Source organism: Dendroctonus ponderosae, unplaced genomic scaffold (assembly GCF_020466585.1).
Source record: "Dendroctonus ponderosae isolate FM_Combo_2020 unplaced genomic scaffold, Dpon_F_20191213v2 Dpon_F_20191213_1, whole genome shotgun sequence".
Taxonomy (NCBI): domain Eukaryota; kingdom Metazoa; phylum Arthropoda; class Insecta; order Coleoptera; family Curculionidae; genus Dendroctonus; species Dendroctonus ponderosae.
Genome location: NW_026017110.1, coordinates 19,071,569 through 19,093,421, shown reverse-complemented (window position 1 = coordinate 19,093,421; position 21,853 = coordinate 19,071,569). Strand labels below are relative to the sequence as shown.

The 21,853-nt window shown below is 31.7% G+C and overlaps 1 protein-coding gene across 3 annotated transcripts in view; it reads left to right on the top strand.

Moving 5' to 3' along the window:
* Positions 1 to 434: 434 nt before the first annotated feature.
* LOC109535688 (alpha-actinin, sarcomeric) overlaps positions 435 to 21,853 on the top strand; it is a 34,314-nt gene continuing 12,895 nt past the window's right edge. For all 3 annotated transcript variants that reach the window (XM_019901623.2, XM_019901622.2, XM_019901624.2), the window contains exons 1-2: positions 435 to 785; positions 19,671 to 19,905. In XM_019901623.2, the coding sequence (XP_019757182.1) occupies positions 666 to 785; positions 19,671 to 19,905 (355 nt within the window). In that variant the 5' untranslated portion in view covers positions 435 to 665. The remainder of the gene's footprint in view (positions 786 to 19,670; positions 19,906 to 21,853) is intronic.

The window sequence follows — 21,853 nt, the reverse complement described above, 5'->3', positions numbered from 1 at the left end:
CTGTGTGTAAGTCACAAAACAACCCACTTCGTCGCTCATTGACGTCATTTCACTGTGCCATCTTTCAGTGATATTCACGTCAATATGACGTGATAAAATTAGTGACTTCCATCATTCCACGTTTTTTTACATGATTGTCACATGGGAAAGGAGGAGACATGTATGGTTGAAGTCTTCAATTTCGTCACGTCATTTCGACGTAATTATCACGGCAATATGTCACATCGAAATATCGTTTGGTGCTGACTGATCAAAGATGGAACTTGAAGTATTTTGTAAATCTTTCTTCTTCTGGAAAGTAAGACGAGTCCCAGAGGGACTGGTGGAAGAACCAAACCAATGGGGAAAAAATGGGAAAAAAAAAAAAAGAAAAAAAAAATGTAACTATTAAGGATTTTTGATTGGTCGGCTGGCAACGTCGCACACGTATTCACAAGCCTCACCTAGTCCGGTCGAGTGGAAAGCACAGCTAAATTTTCGTCAATCGCCAGTGTCGGAGTCGGGCTAGTTGAGAGCCTTTGGGGAAGAACAGTGCGGCTTGTTCGCGTCTTTGTGCGCGCGAAGGCATCTGTTCTCGTGTTACATCTGCCGACGAACGAACGAATATTTCATTTATTTTTTAAACGACCAATTGTAATTGGGGAATTTGAGCGGGCATATTGAGTATGATCCAAACGGACGGTTACGGCAGCATCGATCCTTTTGTCGACGGTTACATGGAGCAGGAGGAGGAATGGGAGCGAGAGGGCCTTTTAGACCCGGCCTGGGAGAAACAACAGAAAAAGGTATTATCGACATCAAATTCGAATTCACTTGCAATCATTTCCCATCCAAGCATACATATATTGTCCCCATTATAGGTCTTCACATTTTTATGGGGGTTCAGTGGGCCTTATTTTGATCTTGACCAGCGGCGTCTCACCGGATTTCAATAAATATTTATTCCTGCCTATCATTCGATTCAACTCGGATTGAACCATTCTGACGATTAATCAACAGGGAAATGATTGATTTCCAACTTTAACCTGAACTATTCAAAATATGCAATGTTTACATTCGAAGAAGCCTCAGAGTTCAGCCAGTTTTAGCTTTAGTAAAAATACTGATTTAAAAGAAATTGAGGTCCAGACCTGAGCCTTATTTAAAGCTTATACGCTGATCAAATATACAGGATGTTCGAAAATTATGTCAGAACATTCGAGGTGTGATATGAAAAAGTATTACCCTTAGGGCCTTGTATAGTGCAAAATTAACCAAACTAGACGGTTTTCTCAATATTTTAACTATCGATTGTTGTTAATACTGTGTTGCCAAATTTGGCAAACATTCTACAAATGTTTCTTTAGAAAAGCATTGAAACCGTTAACCGTTGAATAAATTATTATTCAGATGTTCCTTTGTTACATCGAAATAAAATGTTAATATGTGCAAAAAATTAAAATTTTAAAACAACATATACAGGGTGAGCCAAATTGAACACTCTTAAATGGAAACTACTATTTGTAGGTATATAAGATACGAACATACGAAAACTGTAAAAAAAAAAAATGTCGGTCTTTCGGTTGTTATAACAAAATTAATAACGCAGTTTTTTCAGAATACCGCACATTTCAAACGGTTCTGTAACTTTTTTCTTGTGATTTTTAGCTTATTGAAAACATCTTCACAACATTTTTTTCCGTAGAATTTAACCCGCATTTGTGGTAAACCATTTTAACAGTTTACACTCATGTTTTACTTAAATATTCTGTGACACATAAAACTTTCTTTAAAAATAATTTTCCTGATGTTTTAATCTTTTACCACAAATGTTATTAAAAAGCTATTTGAAGGCATAGGCCAGGACAGACAATCCATACAACGTAAATATCAATAACGGTAAAAGTAATAATAACTAAATTAATGACGAAATTAACATAATATCAGTGAATCACCAGCATTATGAAAATGGCAGGCATGAAGACAATTTCACTACAGTTAAGTAGTGAAACTTTAATCCATCTAAAAGTTATGGGTAGTTATCATAACTGTGTTCCAGGTTGTCCCAGATAGAAAAACCTCATTTACTCAATTCGTTGCATGATTCGAAACAGGAAAATGGATTATTGGTCGAAACATTTCCATTGTTTTTCTGTGGTTTACAAGGACGTATGGTTGATTGTGTCGACACTGAATTTTTCCCATACATGCTTGAATAGACCTAGCCCATAACATTTTTCGCAGTATAAGTTGGGTGGCATTGTTTAAAAAATGTGACTAGTTCAGCCAATAAAGGAATAGGTCAGGAAAATGTGGTTGCATATTTTCAATATTTTTTGACTATTTTGTGATGAAAATGAGCTAAATAAAGCCGACTTTTCCTGGAAACGGAAAACGTAATGCACGGAAATAGGCCAGTGAAATGTCAATGGATGAAAATATCAATTTCAGAGTTCACGCAAGCTAGTGTATATTTTCGTATTGCAAGAAATTAAAAAAAGGAGCGTTTAACATAAATTAAGCATTAAAATTACATTTTATGCTTATTGCGTATTGCTAATACGCAACCAGAATAATATATAAATATTGGATAAAATATTCACTCAATATTAGAACAATCTAACCAGGTAGTTCGTGCACCTCTATACGCCAATATTTTTTAATATGTGTAAGTCCATTAATTTTCAAAAAAAGTATGAAAATCCTCTAAGAAACATGCTAACGCTGACATGAATTTGTTGGCTTATATTTTTGTGTAAATAGTGGTTCAGTGAAAAAGATGAACTTTGTATCGCCAGATACTAAAGCTGCAGTTAATAATTGTAATACGCTGTACCTATAATGCGATCAACGATGATATTTGGCAACAAGACGGTTACATAAAACTATGCAACAAACAGGAATAGTTTTAGTTTGAGTCTGTGTTCCAGTAATAGATCGAAATTTATGGGTAACAAAGTTAAGTAAAATTCAAGTGATGATTTGCACGAACTGGATGCCAATTTTGTTCACATTCAAATACTTATTATTAATATGTGAAATAATTGATTAGCAATTAATATCAAATCCATTATTGTTTCATGTATGTCACATGTGAAATTCCATTAAGAAATTTATTAATTCTAAAAAAAGTACCTATATGTATATCAATTTACTGACTTCTGTACTTAGCTGGTTTTGTTAGTATTTCGTTTATTTCCTTAGCGACTAATAACTAGTAAAATAGGACAAACTGCATTTTGAACAGTCGTTTTTGTTTGTTTTTTGAATTAATTTACATTATTTTTGGTAAATACAATTGCTTCTTTAAAAATGTATTCTTACGGATTATTGAACTCTTACAACCTACTGGACATCAAACTAAAAAGAAGTTATTTCCATTATTTTGCCTTTAATCTGATGTTGTTGTTGAAAGTTGATCCATCTAGTTTCTTGATTGTTATGCTGCACACTGAATACACTAATTTTCAAAATAAAGTAATCAACAAGCTTTGGTTTTTGTCAAAAAAGAATTTCGCACTCAATTTTAATATTGGGTAGCAGGTCTTTCCAGGCTATTCATGTAACATGTAAACACCTCTAAAAATACGCGAATGCCACTCTGTTTGTACGGACAGCCTCGGAAAAAATAGAAATTAAATAATATATATCTCGAAATTATACATGTCTATTTTCATAATTCGCTTTTTGATTTTTGCAAATGAGTTCTTGTGGTATTAAACTGAAAAATCTAGACGATATATTTCTGTCTATATCACATGTGTCATTTCACACGAATATGTATAGAAATCGTCATAGGCTTTTCAACTTTTGGTTTGGTAGATTGTGCAGAAGTTCGGTTGCTCTTATTGCCACTAGTACAATAGTACCTCTAATATATGCAGAAAAATGTTAAATTTAAATTTAAAAAAGTTATTTCAGAAAATGTTAAAATTTTAGAAATGTTATTTATAATAATATACTTAAGTTCCGATTTAATTATTTATTTTTGTACAAGTGATCCATTTAGGAAACATGAAGGCTGCTAGTTTCGTTTAACGTTTTACTTGTAGCTACCTACCTATAGTAAGTATCCAGAAAAGTTACATTGACAATTTAAAAAAACTGAAAAAAAAAATTAATCAAATTTAATTAATACATTAAACCTGAAAACCAGCGTTATTCATGGAAACACCAATTATATATTTTCATGTTGATGAATAATTCTGATGCTGATATGATTCTGGTGTCTCATATAAATTAATGTATGTAAATGTATGTAAGCATTATTTAAAAATATATCTAACAAACTGTGCATACTTTTATACAAATCCCGTTGTTATCAAAGGCAGGCGATTACGAGAGTGTCGGTTTATTACTTTGTTTTGCCGAATCGCATAAGATGCATTATAATTCGTAGTCAAACATTACACTTAAGAGGACCGTACAACTTTTGCCTTCTCAATTAATCTTAATTAATATTCGTAACACCAACGCCTGACATCGAATTTGATCTTGATTTAAAATTGGAAGACACAAAGGTTCTTAGAGTTAAAAGAAAATGGTTCTTGGAACACTGTTGTAACATATTTTTAGACCATGGAAAAGTAGGCAATTGAATTGATACCAAATCAACCTCATGCATGGCCATATGCCGCCATGTGACGAAGAACGAGTGGTTAATGTTATTGTTGCACTGTTAAATAGGGTGGCTTAGTACCAGAACACCCACCACACCTGGGAAGAAAGAATCGACTTCCCTGTTCATATGCGTACTGTGCTGGCATTAGAGGAATAATATTATTAACAAAGTTGGGTTGTAGTTTACCTATGTTGAATGTGGAAAAAGTATAAAGGCTGTACGGAAAATGATATAATAATATTCACAAAAACCGATATTGAAAATCAATTAATAGATTTAGCAGCTGTTCCTTCCATTAAATATCTGAGAGGAAAGCCGAAGAGGATTAGTAGCACTTTAGGCCAGCGATATTGTTTCTAATCGTGACTTAAGCAGTAAAAACAGGCACATTTTACCTGTTCGTTTAAATCGTGAACTTTATCATCTACTGCTACAAAATGGGGTTATTAGCAAATGTGGCCAGCACCTGGTTTCAGTATGATGAATCGCCTCCACACATTAGTTTAAAGGTGGATTAGAAGGTGGAAGTTGACGTCTTCAATTGGAGTTATCTGAATGAAGGGAAATGCAGAAGGATTTGTCGGAAAATTAATGGGTACTTGGGCACAAGAATTTTTTGTGTCGCAATTCTTCTGAAATATTGCGAATTATGAGGCAATAAAATACATTTTAATCAAAAAAATCTCCATTCTATATCTAGTTTTTAAGCGGCTCATCAAGCAAAATATTCCAAATTTTTTCGTTTGCTTAAGTAAATATATGCAGAATTGCAAAAATTTTCGCATTATTATGTATACCAAGGCTTTCAAATTGCTTGTCATGTAAATACATACATATATATGTACACAAGTGTGGACATAGACGGTTTACCTTTCGTTATCATGCATACTCACTATTATTTACAATGTCGTGTACTGAACTCTCGACTGAAATGTTTATTTCATAATAAGACACATACAATATTTCATTTTTATGTAGCAAAGTTTATTTACAAAACGGGTGGGTCATTTGACGACACATAGGTAAACTTTCGAGTAAAATACATAATACAAACGGAACTGGAGTATTTCGGTTGATGCTCATTAACAAATATCTGATGTGCAACAAACAGTTATCAAAAACCTTGCCAAAGCTTTTGTAAAATATATACTTGGCTTATGTATGTGGGATTTTTTAAATAATCTGGAGAATTATTCTGCATTTGCTTTAAGTTCACATTGTTTATCATTTTCAAACACATTGTAAACTGGTGTTAAGCGCGTCAATAGAAATGTTGGAATAATGACATATTTGTTACTAATTTTGGGAAATTTTTTATTAAATTCTAGATAATATAATTTTCTCAATATAAACTATTTCGAAAAAGGCGTTTGACTTTTTTGAAGAGTAAATTTTCAAATGCGATTCTTTGCTATCCATTTGTACCCACTAGGCGTTGAGTGCTAGATCGACTTGGTCTCGCTCGGTTGTCATACTTAGCATATCTGCTTCTTCAAAATTATTACGCATTTGTAGATTAAAATGAACATTTGTCGAGTCGAGTTTGTGATCTCTTTAATATAAAATAATGTGCATTTTTTAATCTAAAAATCCCGTAACTGTAGGCAAAGCTCTTGAATTTTCTGGCGGAATGTTTATGTAACATGTTTATCTGAGAAAATCAGACCTTGACATATTCATTGCTTTTCCAATTCAATTTCAGCTTTTCAATACCTTCTAAATGCACATAGGCCTATACATTTGCCTCGCATTCTTTGAGTAAGTTCTAACAAGCTCTGCCCATAAAAGACGCAACTTTTTAAGTTTGTCTCACAAAATTAATAAAAAATAAAAAAGCGGATATTACTAACAGGGAATTATAAATAGTTGTTCGATCAGTCACTTTTTTGCAAACGGAACCATCAGATCGTTTTAAGACGCTCGTAAAACTTTGGTTATTAAATAGGTAGCAAATTTATCAAAAAATCATAAAATATGGATCACGTAATCAACGTAACGGAAGCCGAAAAAATTGACAAATTTCCAAAAAATCTTGTGGTGGAATAAAATCGATGGTAAGACTGATAATACAACCTGATGTTAGGTGCTACCTAAATGCAGCAACGTAGTTTCCAAATGATAGTAACTAGTGAATAATACGCGTATAATGACGATGATCAGTATATTATGTGCCTCAATCTGATTTTCCTTGAGCCATTATAGAATTTAATTTCATAAAGGCAACGTCGCTCACGTTTTCGTAGGAGTCGGGCGTCGAATTTCGACGCCGCGTAGCGTGCCCAAAAATGGATTCACTTCACTGTTGGGCGGGACACCGATGTTTCAGTATTGAGACGGCAGAATCTCGCTGGACGTCGTGAATCTCGAACGAGATATTGAAATAAACTAAAAATCTCATTATTCCATGTCATCTCACATTACTCGATGGCATTTTAATTAACAAAAATTTCAATTAATTCTATTCAAAATAAAATTTTCAACAGACTGGACAAGAATTGTACTGTTTTCGTTTTAAGTAATTTGGTGATAGAGATTCTTTTTCAAATAAACAAAGTTCGGAGAGCCGTTCTAATTACTGAGATCGACGACTTTGTTTCATCATCGCCTTTGAGAAGCCTAGCGATGCAATTTCTTAACCAATACCACAGAATCTATTAATCTTGTTCATACCTACTAAGTATTCGTATGATGAACAGATATATTTTCTCTAATTGTTACATCAGTCAAGTTATTCTTATACACAAAAATTCCATTATCCTGCTCATCATGGCATTTTTAAATTAAAAAGTGCACTTTATGGAACTAATATTCTCTTTTAAAATTCACACATAAATTGTCTATTGAACTAATTCTAGAATGCTAATGATCATTTATATTAATATTTTTCAAAGAAAATTCAAAATTCAAATAAAAAACAAGTGCTTTCATTTGGCAAAAATAAGTTCGTTGTAAGCTATTTTTCGATCACCCTGTATAAATAAATTTGATATGAAAAATCTCATTTACAAATAAAAATTGACGGGTCCCAGCTCTTTAAAAAAACAGTCCGATGAAGTTATTAGAAAGATTTTTTTCTCAATTTAAAAATTCATTTTGAGCAATTTTCTCATTTCGAATATATATCTATTCTATCAGAGCACAGTAAGAACAGCAAATAACCTTAATACAATATTTTCGCTTCTTATCTTCTTGTTAGCTTCTATTCTACCTCACATATTTTCATTCGAAAAACAATTTTTTTTAAATATGGTATTTTATTCAGATGCTGCTGAAATTAGAAAATAATAAATTAAATAAAAAACGAACAGCTGTTGGTCGAGTATAAGGTCAAAATAGAACAAATTATGTAGAGAAAATCGGAGAAAAGCAAGAAAACAGGAAATGGTAGCATTACAAAAATTGACGTTAAAGATAAAAAATATGAAATTGATGATTTTGTTCAGAATTTTGAAATCCCTATTTTAATTTATTAAAATTTTTCATGATTTTCTGAAATATTAAGTATTTGCTTTGACAATTCATCGGTTGGTATGTTAAATTGCACCAAATATTATTATTTACTGAAAATCGACATTCGAACAAGTTTACATTTGTTCAGCATCACATTCAATTTGTAAGGCACATTTAAAAATACTTTGGTCTACCTAGTAAATGTAAAATAATGACAAAACCACAGAGATTTGAGGTAATAGGGTAATTGACCTACAATTCCAATTCTGAGATCGTCCAAGTCTGGTACATTCACACATAAAGTATGCAAATTTTTCAATGAATCACTCTGTATTACTGGGCGAATCACTTGTTTTACTAACGGAATTCTGAAAGCCTACTATTACCGATACCAACACCAAGATTCGACCTTCAATGAGTAAATGCAATTACATATAATTATCACACATTGTTGAATACATTGTTCGCACTGGTATTTTTTTCCATGAACCTGAATGTGCCTGATACATTGCTGCAAAAGTTAGAATATATATATAATTATCACACATTCTTTGCTGCAAAAGTTAGAATGGAAAATGTTCCAAAAAATAGCCTAGTAAAACATACAAAAATAGTGAATTTTGAGCACTTTCATTAACAAACACATTTATAATGTATTCAATTGAAATTATGCCTACACATAGTATAAGAAATAATCAATTATATATCATTGAAGGAACTGAAAAATTCAATTGTTAAATCGTTCAATGGAAGCTCATTTTTAAATACCCTACTCATAACAACTCCAGTAGATCTAAACAACGTTTCGTAATAAAACTAACAGTAGAAAGGTATTTATAGAAAACAGAAGCCTGTGAGTTATCGGGATTAATCACCCATTGAATGCATTCCACTACTAACTATTCTTGCCAGTTTTACTGTTTAAACCTCGATTCATACTGTAGAATAATTATTGAAATATCCGCTTTGGTATGTGGGATTTTTGTGTGGGAATTTGTATGTAATAGTTTGTTCTTTAAACGATCATGCTAAATGGGACTTTGAAATTTCGACGAAGTCTTGAATGTTCTTTACTACTTGACATCATTTCAATAATGTCATCCAGATGCACTTCAGTTAGTTATATTCAGTTTCGTAAATATCCAGTATTTTTACCTTTAACATTTAAATCAGTAATACACTAGCCAGCTGATAAAAAAGTGCTATAAATGCAACGTGACGCATCTAGAGTTGGTGCATTTCGAAATCTTAATGTGTTTACGAAATCAGAAGGTGGCATTGATCCATCCAAACGTTCCACAAGCCTAAGTGTTTGTTTACTCAAGAATTAGGGAGGTGCTACTCGGTTTTTCAATTTGTTTACTTATGATGATCAGACACATGCATTACGAGAATGGATATTAAAAATATACTATTTATTTTCATTTCAAGCCAAAAGAAGGTGAACAGAACAATAAACGAATAATCTGTTTGTGTGAAAGATTCTCGATAAGTGTTTACGTGGTCATTTTAGAAAGCTATTAAGTAATTAACGATAAGAGAGATGCCAGCAAGATGCAATGGAACATCAACAGTAACAAACTCAATAATATAATTTAAAATATTTGTTAAAGTTTACTGCTACTAACATTTTTTAGTATGATTCAATGGCGCCGAGTGCAACCCGACGCATTCTCTGGAATACAAATTTTTGCAAGAGGAATTATTGTCTCGTAGTTTCTAAAGCCTTTAAACGAATTATAATCATCAAATTTATTTTTCACAGATATTTGTCACTAAAAGATTATTTAAAAACGTTTATAAACTCAAATGAAAGTAAATACCCTAAAACTATTATTAAAATATAAAAATAAATACAAATCATAAAGCACAGAAAAAAGGATACCAAATAGAAAATTTTGTATTCGTCCAGACATTAGAAACATTTGCATAGTAATGTCTAGAAATATGGTAGAAATTTAGCAAACAAAAATTCTTCTTACTACGTTGCAAGCAAATGTGGTTTCGATGCCATCTCCAAATTAACGATAAGGTATTAAACCTTAACATTTTATGAATTATTTGATCCGAACATATTTTTGTTTACATCTGCACTGTGTAAACTTGCTTGACATGGTGTGCGGATTATGGTGTCAAACATTTTTTCAAAGTTTTTTTGAACTCTCCAAATAAACAATTTTGAATTATTTTCTTTACAAAGGTTTTCACGGAATTGAAAATCATTGACAAACCTCACATTTGCCTTTAGCGATACTCAGCATAATAGCAACTCAATAAAGCATAAGTTATTCGGATCATTTAGTAAAACTGATTCTGCATTTTGAAGCAAACGTTCAAAGCAATTTCAGCAGCAAAAATGGTTATTTCAACTCGATTAGTTTTTTAATTAGGAAGTCGTGGAATTAATTATTTCTTCTTAATAGGATAACCGGTTTTTTCGATCATAAGCTAATACTAAAAAAGAATATGTTTCTGATATATAAAAGTTATAATTACAATTAATTTTAAATCTTATCTTTTTTTGCCATTTACCAATTTTACCTAAACATTTTTTTAAGGCAAACTAATCACAATACGTTATGTATGGTAGACTTATGTATTGGGCATTTAGAATTTAAATTATTTTTAGAACCTAACAGCGTAATTTGCTTGTAAATGAATGAGAAGCTGCACATATTTGCAGCATCTACAAGACAATTAATTATCGTTCCACTCTATTTGTCTAGTGCGAAGTGGTTACAGTAATTTATGGAAATTACATATTGATTTTGCCTGCCAATACTTTACTACATTTTATTGTTTGTGATTTCGGGAAAATTTGTTGCTGCAGTATGCAATAAAACTGTTTATATCCGCCAATTTATAAATCTGTTTCATTTATAATGAACGGAATTGTTTATAATGTACTGAACTGTATTGTACGGAACTGCTTCTATTGAATTATAAATGTACAATTTAAGTTATACATGTTGTAAGCATTTGCAAAAAGCTAGAATTGTCATTGGAAAAGCAAAAAATTGCTAATAACATAGAATATCTCTGTTTGGTCTCTGTAACTATTGAAGAATTCCAGACATATTTCTCAAATTATTGTTATAAAATATTGAGTGAATGCTTATTTACAATTTGATCATTGTATTAAAAAGCATTCTAAACCCAGAAACAACCTACAATGAAATTGCAGCTTACTGCAAGTGAGCGGGCGTGGAAGCACCTTCCTATACAAAAGGAGCACCTCTTTTGGTACTTTTCGTTATTTACTAAATGTCAATAGTGGATATTATAATTGGTAGGGTTCTTATACCTAAATTAGAACGTGTTTTAAATCATGCCGTCTGCAGCCTTGAATTAAAAAATACACCCATAGGAAGTTAAGGTATTTCATAAAAGTGATTTCATAGATTTTTATACTGTTTTTTTTTCTTTACCCTTCAATAATTTCCTCAAATCATTTACCAACACTTTGTTACGATATCCAGATCATTACACTTAATTTAACAATTAAAGGATTAATTTGTTAAAAAATTGCACATAGACAAGGCAACATGACTTATTAATATAAAATGTTATCTCCTATACAACAGTTAATCCAATACATAACTTAAACAATAAAGTGATTTAGCCTTCGGGCGGAATGCACAAAACCAATTAACAATCAATTGTCTTGCGGTTTCTTGGCCAACTATATGTAGAACGAATTTTATAGGTTAGTTAATAAATTTAGGACACCGAATGTATGTCGCCTTAGTGCGCCTATTTATTGGTTATTAAAGTGTCTAAAAACCATCAAATCAAAAGATTATTATTTTTTGATGATCTAGCTCATCACTAGAGAATCAGATGGGTTTCAAATATATTACAATCTCATTTAGATCACTGGTTGTACTTTCCATTTAGCATCTGTTTTTTGTCCCTAATAATAAATAATTGATTAAGTTTCATTTTATTTTGTCGAATACTTGAGTAATTTTCTACCATTTACAGTCATTGTTTTGTTCAAACTTTTTGATTTTTTCATTGGTCATTTATCAATCTGCTTTTTCATATTTTTTTTATAAAAAAATAAGTAATAAAAACGGTGCAAATACATAAATCGTTATTCCCATTTTTTCCAGAAAGTGTATTTTTTTTTCGATTTCTCATAATGTTCAACTGACATTATTTTACTCACTTTAAGTACTTTAGTTTTGTTAATGTTTTCGACTTTCCTTGACGATCGCAATTACAATGTTATAATTTTTTTCCTGATTTCTATGTTATTTTTTAAATTAAATGTCATTAAATTCGTTAGGCGAACAAACAACCCAGCGTGAAGAAGTGTTTGCGAAATTACTTATAAGCAAAAATCAGATTTAATTATCCAGAATTTGTTGTTAAAGAAATATTGTCGAAATTGTACCGAGAGTTTGTCATTCAACTCAAAGGTCTCGAAATTTCTAAACTACAAACTGCACATTTCCCGCTTCGTTCAAAATGTTGAAAAATCATGTTTTAAAGCATTCTGATATTTCTCTAAAGTGAGTTTTATTAAATAAAACATTTATAACAACAATCAAACATTTATATCAAAAAAACATTTTACTATACTTAATTAAATGAAACTATTCAAAATGCAAATAAATCGTTAATTACTTACGGACAATTTTGTTTTCAGAAAGTTTATTTATTTTGGTTTCTAATTAAGCTCAACTGTCATATCATTTAATGCTTACTTTACTTTATTTCAGTTACTGTTTTCGAGTTTTCATGACGATGCTTGGCATAAATCGCATGCATTTGGCAACAATACGTGAATCGATGATTATGACTCCATGAAGCCCAATGGAGTTGATTAGTGATCTCATTTGCTTGTCGGATATTTTGCGGGCGCGGTTTTTCGTTAAATATCTGTATTATATTTATAGATGTTATGACGCCCAGTTACATAGTCAGATACTCTAAAAATATATTTGTTTTTACGGTTTTAATTGGAACGCGACTGGGCATTTTTTTTTAAATCTGGAAATTGGAATGCTACATTCACACGTATTTATGAATTCATTTTATCTCAAATTTAAAATAGATTAGTTTCCAAGATGACATTAACTATAGCTCGATTAATTCGATTCTATAATCGATATTTGTTTCACTAAGTTTAGTTTTTTTTTAATTCATGAAACGAATTACAAGAAAATGGAACAATGAACATGACTTTTTGGTATTTGAATGGCCAAATCGATTTTTGGCTTAAAACACCCATTTGTTGCGTCATTTGGTTTGTTGTTTTCCCATTCAAAGCTATCGCTAAGTTCTTATTCAAATTCAATGTGTAAAGTTGGATATTTAAAAAACCAGAACATGATTGCAAAATTATGTTTTGAAATTACTATTGGTTACATCGACTATTTTGTGTAATAGAACAGATCCTTAATCAAACAAATAGTTTCTCTTATTTTGTGATTGTTCTTGGTCACTGAGAGCTGCAGGTGCACACACGGAAACATAGAAATAAAATAAATTAAAAACGAAAATTGCGATACGAATTCACAAAGCATATTAGACAGATGAAGTTCCTCTATTTCTAGTTTATTTGGTAAAACATTGTGAGACTTGTAATTTTTTCCTGCGTGTTTATAACTATATTTTTATTTAATTTTCATATGCACGCCTATGGCAGACTTTCGCATACTTGCCGTTTAAAACGCCCCAGTTATACGACATTGCCCCAAGTTCAGGCCTAGGTCAGGGCAATACAGATCGACGGACCCCGTAAAAATAAATGTGGGGGTGCAATGTGAATTATATAGGGTACAGTTAGATCAATAAAGCCGGGAGAAGTTCAAACAAAACATGTTTTTGCCCCCTTATAAAAGGTGAACTTAAAATAGAATAACAGTTGTGCACGCAGGTGGCGCAAAGCAATTTTGTCATTTACTATATTTTAGTATTTTCTCTTATGGAGTAGTAATGCTGCATATTGTTCTTACATTTTTTGATTTTGGTTTAGCGCAAGTATGTTTAACTTGTTTTAAGACTGCTTTGAGTTACAATTTTTTTATAGTTTACAGTTACATTGTTAGTAGTTTTTTATGTTATGCTCGCTCTCTGTTTCATTTAATTTAGTCTTTAAATTAAAAAAAAAAACATATACTGTGCTATCGAGAGCAATTAAACAGATATTTTCGCGTTTGTATTGGAACGTAGCAATCTAAATAAATTATTAAACTTATTCGAAGACTAAACTTGCTTGTTATACGTCTTTATTAAATAGTGGAAAAAAATTAAATAGTTGGAAAAACCACCACTTTTTTATAAATGTTCTAGCTTGATGTTAAAAAGCATGAATTCAACGTTTTGCTTCGGATGCTTTTAAGTTCCTCTTAAATGTGAGTTGTATGAGTAGACAGTACTATCGAAACAGTCGTTATAAAACAATCTAAATAGTAAATGGTTCTATTGAAACCCGGAAGTTTCATCGTTTTTCCTAACCGCTTAATGATACAATAATTGTCTAGAAGGATACTGAACCACTTCTCGTAATGGAGGTTAAACTATGGTAAACAGGTTGATGACAAACTGTAATATCTAAAACAAAGCGAGTGCATGTGCTGCTGGCTGGTGCAATGAACTTTTTTTTGTATTGGGTATAATCTATTGGGGATTTGAAGCCTCATTTACAGTCTTAATTGTAGACATTGGAAACAACATTTAATGCATTGGAAAACTATTAGAGAACATGTTTTCCATGTTCCTATTCCTGAAAAAAATTGTGAGAACTTTTAGATTCTTATTTTTGGGTATCAAAATTTTATTTACAACAACCCAAAAAAATTAATAAAGGAGTTCAACTGGATTTTTCAAAGATCTCAATTCTGCATTATACTTTGATCAAATTCACCAGTCAAATTGACTGGCTAATTTATTGAAAAAGCGATAATGTTAATTTGAGTAAGAGAAACCAAATTATGAATGGAAGAAAACCGTTAAAATTTGTTATACCTGACGTACGGTCTTCCTACATTCATTACTGTTCTAATATGTAAATTATTATTACATAAAGTGTCAATTATTTATGAGCAGTGGATAATTGCACTCGATTAGACAAACTTTCGATTCAAATCCAGTTGTGACAGGTTTCAGTTATTACACAATATGTCGGTCATTTCATGAATCCATTGGAACCATAAAAATATATGCTAAATAAAAAAATAACTAGGTTTTTATTATTTTAAATACTTACATACACAATGCAAATTCAATCTTTATGTAAATGTTTTAAACATTTGAATTCATTTAAAAAATATTAATCTGGCTTTGAGGCTGCGAACGTTGTGAAATCTGATATAAATCATTCTGTTGCACCTCCCTATTTGTGAATTACTTTATATTAAAAAATGTGACTAGGAAGAAAGCTACGTAACTCAGCTTTGACCAGTGGAATATTTAGTCAATATTAAAAATATTAATGGTAATTTGTTCCTAATTGCAGTGTAATAATACTAGTGTTTCAACACTTGCTGACAAGTATATTTATATGGAATCAGTAACTACTGCTTAAAACACAATACATGAACTGTTCCGGCGTTTGTTCCTTTAAATTCATGTGTAATAATCTGTGTTTCTGGTACGCGAGTACCTATTCGAATTGCTGATTGCTTGGAGAAATTCTTCTCTCGCATCCCAGGGCATCTTAATTAGTTTTCAACATCAATTTATCAACTAGTGAAACATGTAAACAGCTGGATTTGTATGCATAATAATCAGTTCTATCATTCACAATACATTGTTGGTATAAGCGGTATAATATAGACATTATGAACGGTAAGCAATTGCAATTTGCCATGATATTGTACAGATATTTGAATCATTAGCAAGCATCCTGGTTGGATATTGTTTAAATTGTTTACGGTAATAAAACGACATACTGTACATGGATTGGAAAGCTATTCATCTGGATATATAGATTGCACTTTTTGTGCAGTAATAATGTGCAGCAGTTATTAGGTAAACATCAACACCGTATTTTACTTCAGCTGAAAGCTAAACAGCTCTGATAACAATATTACATTTCTACAAGTTTCGTTTATTTATTATCTCTTTTATTGGCTATTAAGTAAGTTCATTTAAAATGATCATTAACGCAAATTAAATCGAATCAATTGCACCTACTTAGTAACAATAACTCTACAATTACTCCATATTTAGTCCATCGTTCAAACACTAATAAATGTTTGTCCTAGGGCACATTAACCCGTGTTTAATTTCCTGCACCTACCTACTATGTAATTTAACAATTATGTAATAGCTTTCCACGCAAACAAATTTGTAAGTAAATGTCCTCAGGTTCAGTTTAATAAATGAATGAAATACCATCGGCTATTTTTGTACCTGAATAGACGAGGAAAGGTCAGAACCAATAATTCGTAACCTTTGTTGCTGAAATTCTTGAGTGATTTCGTTCTAATTCACTATTGAGGATTAATCTAATTAAATTACATTATGTGAATGTTTTAATGTAATGGTAGAAAAAAATGTTTAAGCACTATTTTAAATTATAAGTTTTGTATAAACTGTTTTTCTGGAAAATATTATACGTTTTTGTACACAAATTTCGTATAAGTAGAGATATTGAACCCTAACTTAATCCACTTAGAAATCCATACATGAATAAATTTTAGTCTAAATGAATTATAAAATATGTGGTTGGCTTAATATTATTATTATTGCTTCGGGTTTTTACATTTTGGGGACCTTGGTAAGTAGAAGAAATAGAAAACCGGTTAAATGAAAATATTTAGTGCATATATAGTTCCAGTAGTAAGCTGCACGCAAGCAATTTCCAAAGTTTAAACATTGTAGTGGAAGTACAATGAAATTTAAAAAATAGATGTGCTTGCGTTCTTGTAATCAATATAGTAATTTCTCTTTAGTAGTTTTCTCATTAAACAATTTCTCAATAAACATGGACTGTTTATGAACCTAAACTAAATCGAATGTAAAATACAGTTACTTATACATATAACTTTCAAGGAGTTTCTTATCATGCAATGCGACTATGAACACATCTAGAAAAAATAAATTTTGAATTCTTTGAGACACTGCATCTCGACAAAATAGCGGGTAAATTCCACAATCATTTTTATAAAACTTCAAAGACAGAGCTAAAAATACGTATGTACATATGAATAAACTAAACGTATCAGGGTTTAATGCTCAACGGAGAATTTATTTAAAATTTTACATTTATTCAAAGTGATTTGAAGAACAAATAGACACCAAGTACTTCACTGAAATAAAATGAACAATAAGAGGACAAAACTAAAAAACTAAACTGGTATGAGAGAATTAATGAATAAAATACCTGAATGAATCAAAGCAGTCAAGATTGTTTTTTGAAAATGTTACAAGGCACTTATGCAAAGGATCCAGAAGTGAAAGTTTTTGTACTCAAAAGGATTCAATGTCACAATTGAAAAAAAAATTGTATTTTATAAGAGGTTTTTTCATTATAGCAATTATAATAAGAAACGAAACCTGTTGTTTAAGCCATCTAAGCATGAAGTCCGATATTTGCGTACATACAGTTTCAGATTTTGTATTCCACAAAGCAAGAAAATTTCCTGAATAATATAGCCTTGGAATAGTGAAATGAGCTGGTATTATAAAACAGGATGATTACTTGTAACGTGGGCACTACTGTCCTTCGTTATAAATAAATCTAGCCATCTTTTCAGTAGAATGCATCGTATTTTTAGACATTTAAAAATAAAGCCGGTTCACCTATTTAATAATGTAGCGGTATTACAGCTGTTAAAACGATAGCGGCATGAAGTTGTAACGCGAATGAGTAATAATTATAGTAAAATGACGATACTGCCGACTAAACTCTTAAGTCAACGTGTTGATCTCAGTGTGCAGACTGCGAAGATAAAGTGGGCGCCGTTATGGCTTAGGTTGACAGTTAACTAAGTAGAAAGGCTTGTTCTCTGAACTATCAATAGAATGCTGCGAAAAATATGGCTCATCACGCCAAAATTACGTATTATATTTACATGATCATTCTTGAAAGTACCTATCTATAAGTACCATTTTTTTTTGCGAAACTTCTTTAATTAAGGGGTGCCAAACCCAAAAAAATACTATTATAAAGTTCGATTGGGATGCAGAGAGGAGAGGCTGGAGAGGTCCCATACCTCGAACTTTATCGCAGACCGGAGCGAAGAAAGCCCAACAGCCGAACAAAAATCGATGTTGCCAACGTTTTCTTTTAAAGTATTTTCACAAGATAATTCTATAATAATCTGTATTTAGAATGAATCAATTTCAGAGGGCATTTACTTGTAGATGTCCACTCCTTTTCGAGCGGCGATCACACTTACCTTTGCTATGGTCTACTAACCTATACAAATGCTATAGATTATGAATTCTATGGAATTGCCTCGTTGAGATTATTCTACTATCTATATCTATTCATTACCATGTATCTTTAGCTGTACGCAAATACTGAAGTATTTGCATTAAAATAAGTCATATCGGCGCCACGGACACATAAGTAGAACAAAATACATTTTTCCCGACATTCCTTGTATTACAAACGAAACATGAGCTGTAGTTTTCTGTAGAAACATTGAAATTGAAGAGGCTACAAATTTCTGACATATAACATTTCTTGTACCTGGAAATATTGTGTTACCTGTAATTGTTATGCTACGTGAAGACATCTACAAGTTCATGTTTCGATAACTAACTGCAAATTGTTGCAAATCGTGTTGCTGATTAAGGGTTATTGTTTAGAAATCTTAGGGAAATGGCACGAAATGTATAAAATTGCCTTAATTGGCAATTTAACACAATTTTATCAAATTGTTCACAGTGAACATCTAAATTCCAATCAAAACCTAAGAGAGTTTGTTGATGAATCGACATCCATTTTGTCCTCAATTTGTTACTTTTCAAATTAAAATCGCACCAGTCGATAACGATATGTAAAAAACTAATAACACAAAATAATTTCCACTTACGAAAAAACATTAAGCAGACAATACACAATAATAATTAATTTAAAATATGACCACGTTGCCCTACTCACGGACGGTTTTCAGTACCTACTAGTTTCAGTACTGAAAATATGCTTTTAACTTTTATGTTGCGAAAACTTCTGATAACTGTTTGAAACCGGTAATGTGCTTTATTGCACCACTTGGTGTAGCTTCTAGATAACCGGTAGAAAATAGATTAAGTATAAGTACAGGTGATTTGAAAATATTGGTAATGTATACTACTGAACACATATCACTAAATAACGGTCATATCACTCAATGAAACACAGTTATATTGCAATTTAGTCGCAATCTCAATTATTAGTAAATTAATATAACTTACAATCGTGTATTTTAAAAATTTTATTACAGCATCCATTTGTACCAATGCAAAGATTCTTATAATTTAATAGTTTAAATGGGAATGCTGTACGTTTCTTCAATTTTATATCTCGCTATCGTCTTCCCGCTGAAGTTGTGAGTTTTTAAACAAATTAACATTTTTTTGGTCAAGATCAAAATAACTCCGACTTATTCGCATATATGTATGGATTTAAACAAATTGCTGTTGATGTTTACTAAAGTTTTTAATTGTTCTGTAGACATTTACGGCATGGTGTAACAGTCACTTAAGGAAGGCCGGTACTGGCATTGAGAACATCGAGGAAGACTTCCGGAATGGGTTGAAACTGATGCTTTTGCTCGAAGTCATCTCGGGCGAAACTTTGCCTAAGCCAGACCGAGGAAAAATGCGTTTCCATAAAATCGCCAATGTCAATAAGGCCTTAGATTTCATCGCCAGTAAAGGAGTCAAACTTGTTTCTATTGGTGCAGAAGGTAAGATTATTTAATTGCTTTACTTTCTTTGAGCGACTGATGATAGCAAATTAACTATTTTGCATCATTCATTTCATTTCGGATTAATTTAGAACTAAGTAGATTAGTTTCGAATAATTTTCATTTCGCTTACGATCACTCAATTAAATCATTTAGTTTCGCATGATTTATAGTGAATACATTTTCCTTACAAGCAATTTTGGCAACTTTGAAAGTGTAACAGTCCACTTCACTTAATCAAACATTAATCGGAAATAAATTACCAGTTTTACATAAGAATGGGTTCGATGACGCATGCAAATTTTCTCAATCCATTTCTCCGTACGTTTGTCCAAAAAAATCTAAATATCAGAACCTTCTAATTACAACGGATAGTGTAAATTAAAGTATTATTTATAAACAAAATATAACTCTGATATGAGATGCTGTTCAACAAATCTAAGATATTTCATCAAAAAATCTTACTGATTTCTCTCGCTAGTCGTTCTCTTATTACTGAGAATCGTGATCATTAACAACTTGTGCTGTTAGTGCTCTTCATTGGCTTCGAATCGTCGCTTTTATTTACAGCATCGTAAAAGGAAATATAGTATTAGAATATGTTTAGCAGTATATCGGGTTGGCCTATATTTGTTTTCTATGTTTTCGAATCCTCTCTTCACGTAATATGGTCAAAAAACCTCAGGATACCTGCGAGACAAATGGAGGATAGTCTATTCTGGATGTTCCTATTAGACCAATCGAGAACCATAAAATTAGTTTTCTGATCGTTTATCTTGAAGCTGCATCTTTTGCCCTCTGTCTCATCTGGGTTCAGAAAGTCCGACATTTCCTCTCCCTTCTCGTGATGCTGCCATCAACGTTGTATCATTCTGCTCATGTCCGGTTGGAAAACTTAGAGAGCGCATCCCTGGCAGACGCCTCTACTTTACTAAGACGACGGAGTGTCGCACTATTCTTTCTTTGGCCAGGCTCTCTTAAAAATGTCTTTTCAGTGCAATTAGGTGTTCAGGCGCCTCGCATCTCGCCAAGAACATCCGGTAAAAAACATTTTGCTAATCCAAGGAACAGCTGACCATTCGAAAACTCAATTATCGGCTTTTTTTCTATTATCTGTTCTCTACTTAGTGATGAGAATATCTTTAATTGTAATACGAGTACAAACTTAAAATACGCTTGGTATCATGAATCGAAATGTTTTTGTAACATAAACGAACTCAAACTTTTCCTATGCGGAAGCAAACAACAAGAAGGAAAAACTAATGGTTGAAGAAATATACTAATAATAAAAAATATATTTAAACCGTTTCACTTCGAACTCGTCTCACGTAGAAAAGGGTTTAAAGGAAATCAAGGCCATTGTACAATGATTTTTTTAACAAAAAGTTTTTAAACGTAAATCAGAATGTTAAGCTCTTCGGCATAAGTACAATTTCATGCAATCTATATAAAAACTGGAGTAATATTCTCAATATATATTCCCACCCCACTCTTAGGCTATTATTAGCTGTTATAACAACATACTGATGGAGAAATGTTCCATGCAAACATTAATTCCTACAATCGTGGAATGGCGATGTATTTCGATAAATAGTATGTTTATAAACACAAGCTGTCCAATTCTAAGAGAAAATTATTTCGAAATCGCGAAGGAACATAAAAAGTATGGCATTCTATTTAGCGAAAGTAGGAAGTTAAACTTCCTACTTCTCCCAAATCTCTTTTTAAAACGACATTAATTTTTAATATAACTTGAAATCAGTAGCTAAAGAAAAACGTATTTGTATAGATTTATTCGAACATCCACAATTCGACTGCAAAAAGTGGCTAGCGTTTAATCAGCTATTTTTTCCGTAAATTTTTAAATTGCAATATCAGGCCAATTTATCAACAAAAATATTAGTAGAGTATATATTGCACTGTAATGGCATTAATGTGTAGACCTGAT